Here is an 11,908-nt window from a genome sequence, read left to right as displayed (position 1 = left end):
GATGCTTACTATTAGTCCGCCCCCCGGGCTTTTAGTCCGGATATGGGACTCTGTTTGAGTGGCTGGAGAGGCTTGGAAGACTTTTTTCTGCGTCAGCAGGGTTCCGCCCTATGACCACGGCGTGGTCGCTCGCTACCTGCTGAGCGACTCAGTCCGCCGCGAGCTCTACCCGGCGGGACAAGCAAAGGAGATCTCCTTCGAGGAGTTCAAGAAGCGATTGCTGGGCACGTATGGCCCGGAAGAGTCGACAGGGCAGCTGATCGAGCGGTTCCACGCCCTGCATCAACGCGAGGGTCAAACCATCGAGCAATATGCCCAGGAGGTAGCAGAGGTTGGACGCAGAGCCGGCGTGTCAGAACGTGACCTCGTGGCACGTTTCGCCGGGGGAATAACCTCGAAGCAGGCGTATATGGCGATGTGGCTGCAGGAACCACCAACCTTTGCCGAAGCTCGGAAGCTGGTCAGTAAAGTTATGCGGGCGGAAGAAGACTTCCACCAGAGTCGCCAGTCACACACCAGTAACCCAAAGCAGGAGAAAACCGAATTGGCCCAGTCCATCGAAGCCTTGATACGCGAGGTGGGCAAACTTTCCCTGAAGCTGGAAAGACAGGCTCTGACTGCTGTGCGACCCGTCGGAAGAAGAGACGGTTGCTTCAATTGCGGTGGCTTGGACCACCTCCGACGCGACTGTCCCCACGAAAGATGCCGAACCCAACGACCGCGAACAAGCACACAGCGACGACGGACGAACTGGCGAGGACCCGGAGGCAGATCCTCTGGCCCCACCCGGCGGGTCATTAAATATGCATCAGTTGGGACATTTATTGAACATCGCTTAAAATGATGAAATAAAAACAATAGGAAAACAAGCAATGCCAACTATGTTTTACATTTTTAAAAAGAGAGAACTGCGGCTAACATCCCGAGGTCTGTGCGAAGTTGTGCAACGCCTAGATTTGGGTCAACGATGCCAACAGAGGTAATCTTTTATGGTCCATCTGGTGGCTTGCGCAATACGGCACGGCCAAGCTGCGTGCTGAAAGTACAACAACAAGGCAGCAAAAGCCACAAGACTCTTGTTTCCGTCGATCCAGAGCGGCAGTTGTGAAGAAGCAGGCGTCGCGTAGACCACAGGTTTGCGACCATGTTGTTGGAACACACTTATGCCAGACGACTGTCAAAAAAACAGTGGACTCGGGTTTATGGTTGATAAGAACCCCGCGCCTGACGCTTTCAGTCCTATACAAGCCAGCCAAATCGTCTCCAGTTGATGTGGAAGGAAGTTCTGGTAGCATGAGAGAAGTATGTGCGGGAGGGAAAGTGGTGACTGAGCGACAAGAAGCGCTGCAAAGAGTTGTGTTTTTTTCAATATAAGAACTGTTCTTGAGGATTGGCATTCGATCGATCCGAATCAACCTCGAAACAAACAAATATAGTCCACTGCTTGAGTATCAAATTAAGTTGCGTTAGCAACATAAATAATGCAAAATATTAAGCATAAATTGCCAAATAACTCAAAATTACAGCGCTGAATAAAAATTTTGCATTGTAGTGATGTCATCTTACAATACCTCGGCATAATGTAAGTCTGTTTTATTACTGTAACTTCCACTGATGCAGCAATAATTAAATAATTAGAATTAAAGTAAATTTGACATTAACAACCAAACATTAATTTTATTTATATTACTGAAAACGAATTATTAATGCCTAATAATAATTTGTAATATATAAAGCTGAGTAGAAACTTGAACGTAAGTAATTTGTAATAACCATGGCAGATGCAGCTATTTGTACTTGAAAATCTTTTAAATTTGTAATGGTGTAATATTTATTGTTGTACTTTTATTATTATTAATTAATTCTATATAAAGTGGATCGATTTTTATCATTGATAAAAATTAATTTATTATTTAATTTTTTAAATAACATTTGTTTAATGACGATTCAGTATTCGGTTGACATTTCAGTATTTACCATAAAATTTTGTTTTTTCTTTTTAAACGACAGCTTTTAATGTATGTTTTATTTTTTAAATATAATAGCTAAATCATGAATGCATTTTTCACTTGCTGCAATTGGATTGAATTGCAGTTTCCAAAGTGAACAGCAAAGTGTGTATTATGAATTGATGATGGTGGCAGTTTATTTTATTTAGATTTGTAATAAATATCAAATGAGTGGACGACAAACGCCAAGTGAATTTTTGAAGCAATTAATTGGCAAGCCAGTGATGGTCAAGTTGAATTCAGGCTTAGATTATCGTGGCATTTTGGCTTGTTTGGATGGATACTTGAACGTCGCTCTGGAGCAGACGGAAGAGTACGCCAATGGCCAATTGAAACAGAAATACGGCGATGCGTTTATTCGCGGAAACAACGTTTTGTATATTAGTACGCAGAAAAGACGTGCGTGAACTTTTGACTTTTGGATTTGCTAAAAGCAGTTTTAATGTTGTAGACATTTTTTTCCAATAAAGCAACAAGCAATGTAAATTTGATCATTATTCATTTTTGATTCTTATGCAAATGTTCTGAGAAGTATTTTTTTTTAATTCACTGAAATCAGTTGGAAAATTGTTTCACATATTCATCGAAAACGGCAAATGGTCGCTCTTCCTAAGATAAGTAGATCTCTTTGGTTTCGATCAGCTGGTTGGTCACTGGCCGCAAGCCGATCCATCAAAACAACGTTGACAATTGCACGTTTGTAATTTGTAATAAACAATTGTAAAATTAAACTAACTTTAAATAAATAATAATATCATTATTAAATGTTCAAATTTGAAAATTCACCGGTCAATTTTGCCCGTTGGCAAAAAGCCGTAAAACAACTCGCTTCCATGTCGATATTGCAAACGTCTAGCTCTTTGGCGCGTTGTAAAAATTGCCGACGCTGTTGAAGAGAAAAAGCGCAAAATGTACCGTCCATTCGATCTTGTTCTATAATAATAATAATAATTTCACAAGATAAACAAATAAATCGCTTTTTCAATCATAGCAAAAATAGCTGTTGAAATATGGAAATTTGAAAAGTATGCTGAAAATATTTGAAACCTAGTTTTCAAGATGCACTGGTCAGTTGAGGTCAGTAAATGTCCAGTTTTGGAAACTAATCAGTCTAATTAATTGAACAATCCGTTCAATTCATAACACAGAAACCTTGTTGTTCTGCAAAAAGTTCTCAGCTCGTTTCATCTACAACAGTAGAGAAGAAATATTCTTCGTTCCCAAATAATACTGTAATTTAGTTTAATAAAAATTATTACTAATTTAAACATTAAGTTTTTTAAAAGAGTATTTGCATACGTTTGAAATTCAAAAAAGAAAAGATACTGTAAAATTCACAATGCATACAATAAAGATGCTTGAATTCATGACAAAAGTCAGTTTGCCTTAAAAAGTAGCAACTGTTGTGTTTCTTTTTTCAAAAATTAATTTAAAATTGAAGAAAATCTTTCACTTTGCATAAATTATAAATGCAATTGAATTGAAGTAAAGCAAGTAGGTATTCAATTTCAACCAATTTCCATGCAAACTTATGCATAAAATCGGATGACACGTGAACAAGAATGAATGCCAACGAATGTAGATATTGCCAACAAAACTGCACACAACTACAGTGCAGTATTGATTGGAGCAGCTTTTCTGCTTGTTGGAGTGAAAACATTGCCTTCATTGCACGCACTTGTTGGTTTATTGGGAGGATTTCGTCGTTCGTTGACTGCTTGCTAACAGAGCGTGACTTCTTGCAAGCAATGCGCATAATTGTCGCTGGTCACTCGGGGCGTTGGCACAAGAAAATTCGAACAGTCCATTTCCAATGATGTGTCCAAAATAAGTTACCACCAAGAGCGGAGTGCTGTTGCTGAGAAAACATGTCACACGGACTGATTGGCGTTCCGTTGAATCAGGCAACCCAAATTTGAAAATGCCACTTTAAATATCCACAGCTGAATTAGCGCTGATTTAGTAGTCAAGTGTGCAAAAGGCTGTGTCTACAAGCGCAACTGAATATGAATATGAAAGTGTCCATTTGCCTGCTTCTCATCTTGGCAACCGCTGGTAAATGAAAATTTAAATATCCCTCCTTTTCACTTAAAAAAAGATAATCATAATAAAAACAACAAACTTGAGAAGCTTTGCAATGTTAAATCCATTTTGAATGATTTGAAGTGAAATGGTTGAAAATTGCTTTAGCCATAATGGAAGCTGTGAAAAAAGAAGAAAAACCAGGAGAATGCCCGCGTATTTTGCGCAATCTTAAGGCAGTCGGTAAACGATGCAGAAAGGACAAAGACTGTGCCAATGCGGATAAATGCTGCTTCGCTGGACTGAAAAAAGTCTGCACTACGCCTCTGTTTCCGGCAACAACACCACAACCAAAACTCACAACAACCAAACAAGCTTACACAACTAAGCAATCCGTAACCAAATACCAGTCCAATTATAATAAGGGTAAGTTGTTATATGTGTGTTGAAATGCAATTGAAAATAAAGTATATCTTCTACAGAAGGAAAATGCCCTTACGTGCGCTATAATACAAAAGGACCCAGAAGAGATTTGTGTAGACGTGATTCAGAATGCGGAAGAGGAAAAAAATGCTGTATGGGTTCCAACGGTTTGGAATGCTTAAATGCGACATCCTGAACAACAATCTGAACAAGCGCATTCAACAATCCCCTCGAAACTTCGGTATTCATTTGCACTTTTGATATACAAAAATGAACAAATTTACACACAATCTCTTCATATAATTCAATCAAACATGGCTGAATAAACATAACCTTTCCATTAAAATTTAATCTGAAAAAAAAAACGAATCATTTGTTTTATTCATCTGTTCGCAAGTGAATTTCAAATTTTTAAACTGATTGCAAATAATGCTAATTATGGAATTTATACATTAAATTTGAACAAATTTTTCAAATTATTTATACTGTTTTTGCAAATCGAATTTAAAAAGTAAACAATGAAGTATTCAACTAATTTTAAGAACAGCATTTCGACCTTATTAATATTATTACTTATGCAATAATTTTCCAAAATTTGCAAATAAAATAAATATACATTTTTTTTAATTCAACAAAAACTTGTACAAATTACCTTCGTAAAAATCATTGCATCTCATTGTTCGACCAATGACTGAGGGAAAATTTAATTGTGAACAAATTCCATTCAACTGTTTAGCCAAGTTGTCATCCAATTCTGTTGGAAATTCAAAACGCTGACCAGCACAAACCCAGTTAAAAGTGAATACATGAATAAAAATTCAAACATGATAAATGATCATCATGACTTATTATTATAATAGAAAAAGAAAAAAAGAAATCAATTATTATCTATCGCATTATCATGTAGAATTCTATTCTATTCTGCAAATGTCGGCATATATATAATAGATATTTTGTATAAATTGTTTCAATAGGTGAAAATTTCATAATAATACAGAAATAATTTAGAAACTAACAAACTCATAAACTGGCTTTAACAAACCATTCACTGTACCTGCCGATATTCCTGTATTAAATTCAATTTTAATTAATCATCAACGTATGAAATATCAACACAAAGAACTCACCTATCCCTCCTGAGGTACCAACTCGAAGATCAGAAACTTTCGCGTGGCGTTAAAGCTTTGCAATCTCAATTCATGCTAATTGAACCGAAGCCAATTCCATGCTGTGCAATTTGATAATCAGAATAAATTAAACTTGCATATCTATTCCACTTTGACCATATTTCGACTGAATGATTATAAAAAGCAAAGAATATCATTTTGTAGAAAAATTCTGAACTACTAGTAAAATTTAATAATTCAAAAGCTGAACAACGCTCGATATAAATGAAGAAATGAGAAAAAAAATTTGAATAAAGTGAGCGCATACACTGATGCAAATGCAGTTGGAAACTTTGTACAAAACGTATCGATCGGTACGAGTGAGATTTGTTGGCTCGTCACCATTCGAATTTTTCAACTGCTTGCACAAATAGGTGGCCAATTTCAACATTCTTCCAGCGGAATCACCGCAAAGAACAAACTACAGTATTATTATTATTATGAAATATTGAAAACAAAAATTCATTTATGTATATGCATTTTTCTCTGTTTATTTGAATATAGAAAAAAAAAGAAATTGAATAAAATCACCTTCACATTGTTGAACAGTGCAACCAAGTCATCCTCGTCTGTACTGAAACCGAAATGATACAAAACATCTTTGGTCATCTGGAAATTCATAAAAAATGTATTTGTTGTTGTTGTTGAATATTAACAATTAAAAAGTAATTAATAATTGAACAGAAAAATGACAATAAAATTGTCATCACTGATTGGAAATAGACAATTGAGACGAGAAAAGAAAAAGTTGAATTTTTATTTTTCATTTTTTCCCGCAAATTTCATTCTAAAAACAATCATTGTCAATAACAGATCTGAAAAAAAGTGGAAAAAATGAATTTTGATTCATTTGAATTTATTTTAAAATAAATATATCTTCATTTATTTCTTGACACGACAAATAAAAAAGCTTTTGTGTCGTGTAAAAGGGAGCATTAAAAATATATAATTCATAATAAATGATGACAAAAATAGAATAATAATGAACACGGCAAATTATAGAAGAGAGAGAGAGAGAGAGAGAGAGAGAGAGAGAATTGCTGATGGCTAGTTGATGCAAAGCATTGAAGCACCACGGATGTGGTGAGAACTGTTGTCATTGGTCGCTTATGCCTTGCCCAACAATTATTTCTACTTCTCCTTTTCATCTGCTTCTTCACTTTCGTTGGCATTGTAATCGACCACCTTCGGCTTCAATTCTTCCAACTGCTTCACATCACCAACTGCGCAATCCACAATTTCATTCTTCTTCTCTACTTTCTCCTGAAACAACTCTTCTCGTTTATTTTCCACAATAAATACATCACATCATGCAATGTATAATTATCTACATACATATGTTTTTTAAAAAAAAGCTATTGTCTGTCCAAAAACAGCAAACGAAAATGAGCAGATAATCCAGTAAAGCATAATAAATAAATGAACCGAATTAATTAGTCACCTGATAAACATCGAATAGCAATAATTAATCACTAAATAATAGTTGGATGTTGTGTAGAAATGAAGCAAAGTTTCCGAAAAATTACATTTACGCCAGCATTTTCTTCTTTTGCCATCAATAAATAAATCAGAAATTCCCATAACTGACCAATTAACAAAAACGAAACAATCTGATTGATTATGTGAAAATAGATTTTTCTGCACCTTTGCAACAAATCATCATCAGTTCAGCAAAAGCTAATTTGCATGCAAATATGTTTAAATCATTTGGAATTTGAATTTTATTATTATTATTATTATAAATAAAGCAGTTTTTCCAAAATCACAATGTAATCAAATAATTTAGATAACAATTAGCATTATTATTATCATTTTACCTGTTCGTTTTCATTTTCAATGGCCACTGGAGACCCAATAGCCTCTGGAAATGAACCAGAGGGTAGGACGGGTTGGGAGTCGGCAGGGGAAAGTGGAGGCGTGACAAACTGTTGGCTGAGCTCGTCCGTCCGTCGGACGGGCGTCGGTGGGCGATCTCGGATGCATTTTTTCATCAATTCTTCGTAAGGCTTATCTCTCAACAGGCAAACCAAAATGACCGTCATGTTGTCACAGCCGAGACCGCCCATCTGACAATCCGGAGCCAAGCATTGCAAAAGCAATTCTTCACAAATCTGTTCATTCAAACAAAAAAAAATATGCAACAGATATTATAATCGAATTATTAGTCATCATTTTGTTCGCATCGTTTAAAACAGCTACTTTTTCTGGTGCCAAACCGGCAGCTATACGTTCACGGCAAAAATCGACCACCTCCTGGTTGGTCATCACATCCCACACACCGTCGCAAGCAAGAACAATAAATTCATCCGCATCGGTCAAACTGCGACTCACCACATCGGGATAAGCTGAACAGAAGGAATAATCCATAAATAAATAAATAAATATATATTGATAAAATAAAAAAAACTAATATTAATACGCACCAGTGACAATCTGCTCTTTTGGCGATTTCTCGTGACAGGCTTTGTAGATAAAATCGCCTAATGCCCGAGACATGGCCAAATTGCCGTTCACACGATTGAATTCCACCCATCCGCCGGCAGAAAAAATTCGCTTAATTTCACCCTCATTGACCGGCTTGTGGTCAAAACTCAACGGCTCGGCCACACCTCCGGCACTGATCACCGCTCGAGAATCTCCAACATTTCCCTTAATTGAAAAGAAAAATTAAATTAAATTAAACACATTTCCTTTTCCAACGAAGCTATCATTCACTAATAATTACAATTAACACTTTCAATAAATAATTGGCATAGTTGATGGAAATTTCACAATTTTAAAATTTTGACAATTTCAGCTTCTCATCAAACAGGAAACTGCTGTTCTGAGAAAAAGATATAAAAGCAAAACAAATCTAATTTTACAACATCAAAATTCTTAGCAAACAAAAAGCAAAGATCAAAATCTCAAAAACAACTTTGGCAAACAGTGATTAAAGAAGAAAATCGACCAATTTTTCAAGAGCAATAATTTCAGTCGCCACTTTTAACTTTTAAGCATAATATTATAAATCAATTATGAAAACAAATACGTCGAATGCAAACTGAGAACTGGAAATGTTCTTCAACATTGCCGAATTACACGCCAGTAGACAATATGCGCTCAACTCAACATTTTAATTATACTACTTCAAAGCGCGCTTCTGCCTCCTCAGTCACAAATGTGTTTACCACATTTATGAATAAAGCGTGCCGTAAACACATCCGTTTACTCAGCAGAGCAATGAAAGCAATAAATCAATGACAACAATGAGTTAGCGTAATGAAGCTGCAAGAAAAATGCTGAAGTTTCAAGGAATATTATGATATATATATTTTTTGAATTTATAAATAGGCAAACTGATACGGAAATTTAACTTACGCAAAACAGTGTATCCTCCTTCAGCATCACTATCACTGCAGTAGTACCCGCTACGCCAACCAAATTTCCGTGATCTAGTTGAAAAACAAATAAAAAATCATTAATTATATTTATTTTAAAAAAGTAAAATTTTTCATTTTCATTTCAACATTTTTCAATACCAACTTTAAAAAAACTTAAACATTCATGTGAAACAATGTGAACATTTAAAGTTGCAAACAAATTTTTAAATTGTATCGTCATCAAAATGCAAACCAACATCTGAACAGCATTTGGCAATAAAGAAGATGTTAATCCCAAAAAATAAAATTTAAATTTACTTTCTAACATGTCTTTATCCACGTCCAGGAAGCCTTGTTTTATCGCTTCGACCAAATCTCCTTCGGCTATAAAAATTGAACTATATGACAAGAAAAAGTTGAAAACGCAAAGCGGCAACTATACCAAATGCTTTCGTTTGTGCAATTGCTTTGTGCAAATGGCAAGATGCATAACGAGAAGCGCAGGCACCTTGAAAGAAAAAAAAATTGTTCAGTAAATTAAAAAAAACACTTTAATCAAATTACCTCCATGACCATCGTACACTCCGAAAAAGCTCACCTTCTCGTCCTCAGGTAAAGACAGAAGATGAGTGTGAGCATCTTCCATTTCTGAAAATATTTCAAAAATATATCACTGGAAAAGGAAAACATCAACAATGGAAATAAATTTCAAAACTTACGAATTCGCCATCCTTGCATAGACGAAGAACCAACTTTGAGGTAACTATTTCCACAACTCGCTGTAGTCAGTTTCGTGTCGGGCTCACTCAAACTTGCACCCATAGCAGAATTTTTGTCCACTTAACTTGAAATCAAATCTAAAATTAGCAAAACCAATTTATCAATGAAAAGCATTATTGAAGTAAATCATGAACCGCGCGCAAATCAGGTCAAATATAATGCTAAAAAAATTTACTAAGAATGCTTAACTGAAGTTGTTAATTCAGTCTGCTTGTATAAACAAACATGAAAAAACTGATCATACATCGCAAACCGACACTACCAACTTTAACTAATGCTTTAAATTTAAATTGCATTGTACAGTAAATTGTAAAGTACAGTATCCAAACATAGCGCAACTCAGGTACAATTATACTGTCATCAACTGAATAAAGATATTAACAATGATAAATTAAAAACAGCCCAATATTTAAAAAGACTTTAAGCTGTTCAGTATTTTAGACAGATATTAGAAATGAGTGAAATGTAAAAATTATATTGAAAATGTTATCAAAATTTTTATATTAAAGTTGACAGCCTTTCAAGCTTATTATATCTTTTACTGATTTGCATTACTGAGTTTAATATTTGCTGTAACTTATAAACGATAATATTCATAAGTATTCCATTCAATCTTTATCAATAGATTTAATTACAATAATTTGATCAAAAATAACTATAACTTTAAATGACTGTTTTTTTTATTTTTTGTATTTTTTCAATTCATTGCATCTGCACAATTGAACAACAATTCAAAAACCCTAATTTAATGCAACAGAATCGATTTTCATCACATATTACATCAGAACATTATTTCAACTTTTTCATTTATTCGAAACAAATCCTATATAAACTGAAATAAGTTTATTTAACAGTTTATTAGTTATCTTTTTATATATAAAAGCAAAAATTTAACTTATGAAAGGCTTAAAATGTAACTTTTTAATGTTTCAAGTTTTGATTTTAATTTTAAAAAATGATTTTTGTTTTGAGTGACAGCATCACAATTAGAAAGTGTAAGAAAATAAAAAAAAATCTTTGAAGTCATCAACAGTAATTAATTTATGAAAAGTAAAGCATACATTATGAATAATCTTTAATACTTATTACTATAATATTGACCTATAAATAATAAGAATGCCAAGTAAAGAATTTTGAAATCTTCAAGATCTTTTAGTTTATCTTGTATATATCAGAATGTTATTGAAAAACATCATGTCTCATAAGTTCTGATAATAAAAATTGCAACAAATAAAAAAGAATAATAGTAATCTTTACATGACACATTTCACATGAATATTGCCTCTGAAAGTAAAAATATGTATTTTAAACAACTGAAAATGTATTTTGAATTATGAATATGCTTGAAATCAGAAAATAAAATTTTTTTAAAATAAAATTTACTTTTCAAAAGATGAACATGCTTTTGCAATTAAACATTTGACTAAAACTCTGAATCAGAAATTAAGACATCGCTAAAGTTCTATTTAGTGAATATGGGAATTTGTAACAAACTGTAAAAACATGCACTTAAGCTTTTTCTACATTTATAAAGATATTTCAGAAATTATCCAGTGATTTCAAAAGTTTGAAAGTTCCGTTGATTGCAAAAGCGGCTGCTTTAAATAAGGTCTGTTGAAGAATTTGCCCCAAACCGTGGTTTTGATTTCTTTCGATCACTAAAAGCATCAGTTAACATATAGATGGTCTTGTTGGTAGAATTTTCGATTTTCCAGCTAATCGGTCAGCTTCAGTTAAAGTTAAAATACATCAAGTTGATCTGTCCTGCTATGAATAGGCGATTATGCTACCAACTATACTGACTGAGAATAAACAATTTTTGAACTAAAATATTGATCGATGGAAAATTTTCCCATTCTTCTAATGGACGAATCAATGCAATTTCATGCGTAAGGCAGTGATATTTTTATAATTTAGTTTTCTCTTTAGATCTTTTTATTTATAATCAATCAACATTTCAAAAACTCAAATTATAATTGAAAATCATTTTTTATAAAACAAAATGCGCATTGCTGACAATAAAGCCTGATCAAAGATACATCATGCTGGTTTAATAGAATAATTAAAATTATAAGATAACTTTTTAAAAATTTTCATTATTTTATATTATGAATAAAAGTGGTTTACAGTTTTAGAGCTTAAAAGG

The 11,908-nt window shown here is 33.9% G+C and overlaps 4 protein-coding genes across 4 annotated transcripts; 1 reads left to right on the top strand and 3 right to left on the bottom strand.

Moving 5' to 3' along the window:
• Positions 1-59: 59 nt before the first annotated feature.
• Positions 60-2,416, top strand: Tsp_02324 (small nuclear ribonucleoprotein F; the record flags this gene model as incomplete). Its single annotated transcript, XM_003378091.1, has 3 exons — positions 60-577; positions 955-1,302; positions 2,159-2,416. Coding segments are annotated over 3 exons (1,124 nt in total), but the record flags the coding sequence as incomplete, so codon positions are not given.
• Positions 2,417-2,589: 173 nt separating this feature from the next.
• Positions 2,590-3,765, bottom strand: Tsp_02325 (hypothetical protein). Its single transcript, XM_003378090.1, has 3 exons — positions 3,539-3,765; positions 2,796-2,942; positions 2,590-2,740 (listed from the first exon to the last, which is right to left on the bottom strand). The coding sequence occupies exons 1-3, from the start codon at positions 3,763-3,765 to the stop codon at positions 2,590-2,592; spliced, it is 525 nt and encodes a 174-aa protein (XP_003378138.1).
• A 311-nt stretch (positions 3,766-4,076) lies between these two features.
• Tsp_02326 (uridine phosphorylase 1) lies at positions 4,077-6,241 on the bottom strand. Its single transcript, XM_003378089.1, has 6 exons — positions 6,152-6,241; positions 5,891-6,041; positions 5,471-5,520; positions 4,553-4,772; positions 4,233-4,406; positions 4,077-4,096 (listed from the first exon to the last, which is right to left on the bottom strand). The coding sequence occupies exons 1-6, from the start codon at positions 6,239-6,241 to the stop codon at positions 4,077-4,079; spliced, it is 705 nt and encodes a 234-aa protein (XP_003378137.1).
• A 510-nt stretch (positions 6,242-6,751) lies between these two features.
• On the bottom strand, positions 6,752-11,430 carry Tsp_02327 (putative protein phosphatase 2C). The gene is made up of 12 exons (XM_003378088.1): positions 11,397-11,430; positions 10,016-10,126; positions 9,702-9,821; positions 9,547-9,630; positions 9,407-9,490; positions 9,301-9,366; positions 8,981-9,054; positions 8,652-8,726; positions 8,044-8,269; positions 7,820-7,965; positions 7,438-7,731; positions 6,752-6,883 (listed from the first exon to the last, which is right to left on the bottom strand). Exons 1-12 carry the CDS (start codon positions 11,428-11,430, stop codon positions 6,752-6,754), a joined length of 1,446 nt encoding a protein of 481 aa, XP_003378136.1.
• Positions 11,431-11,908: the final 478 nt, after the last annotated feature.

This window comes from Trichinella spiralis (assembly GCF_000181795.1).
Source record: "Trichinella spiralis strain ISS 195 chromosome Unknown Scfld4, whole genome shotgun sequence".
NCBI classification, from domain to species: Eukaryota; Metazoa; Nematoda; class Enoplea; order Trichinellida; family Trichinellidae; genus Trichinella; species Trichinella spiralis.
Note: the sequence above shows the minus strand (reverse complement) of the source record. Positions and strands in the feature narration are given on the sequence as shown.

Bases quoted from the DNA above. Each gene is read 5' to 3' on its own strand.
- Tsp_02325 (XM_003378090.1), bottom strand. From the start codon at position 3,765: ATGCGCATTGCTTGCAAGAAGTCACGCTCTGTTAGCAAGCAGTCAACG. The intron at 2,943-3,538 runs GTTTGCATGGAA...TTATTATTATAG, and splicing joins TCATCCGATTTTATGCATAA to AACAAGATCGAATGGACGGT. The intron at 2,741-2,795 runs GTGAATTTTCAA...ATTTAAAGTTAG, and splicing joins CCAACGGGCAAAATTGACCG to TTTAATTTTACAATTGTTTA.
- Tsp_02326 (XM_003378089.1), bottom strand. From the start codon at position 6,241: ATGAATTTCCAGATGACCAAAGATGTTTTGTATCATTTCGGTTTCAGT. The intron at 5,521-5,890 runs GTGTATGCGCTC...AATTTAATACAG, and splicing joins TTCCAACTGCATTTGCATCA to GAATATCGGCAGGTACAGTG. The intron at 4,097-4,232 runs GTTTTTCTTCTT...TCTTTTTTTAAG, and splicing joins AATACGCGGGCATTCTCCTG to TGAAAAGGAGGGATATTTAA.
- Tsp_02327 (XM_003378088.1), bottom strand. From the start codon at position 11,430: ATGCTTTTAGTGATCGAAAGAAATCAAAACCACG. The intron at 9,491-9,546 runs GTAATTTGATTA...TTTTCTTTCAAG, and splicing joins AGTGTACGATGGTCATGGAG to GTGCCTGCGCTTCTCGTTAT. The intron at 8,727-8,980 runs GTAAGTTAAATT...TAAAATGTTGAG, and splicing joins AGGAGGATACACTGTTTTGC to TTGAGCGCATATTGTCTACT.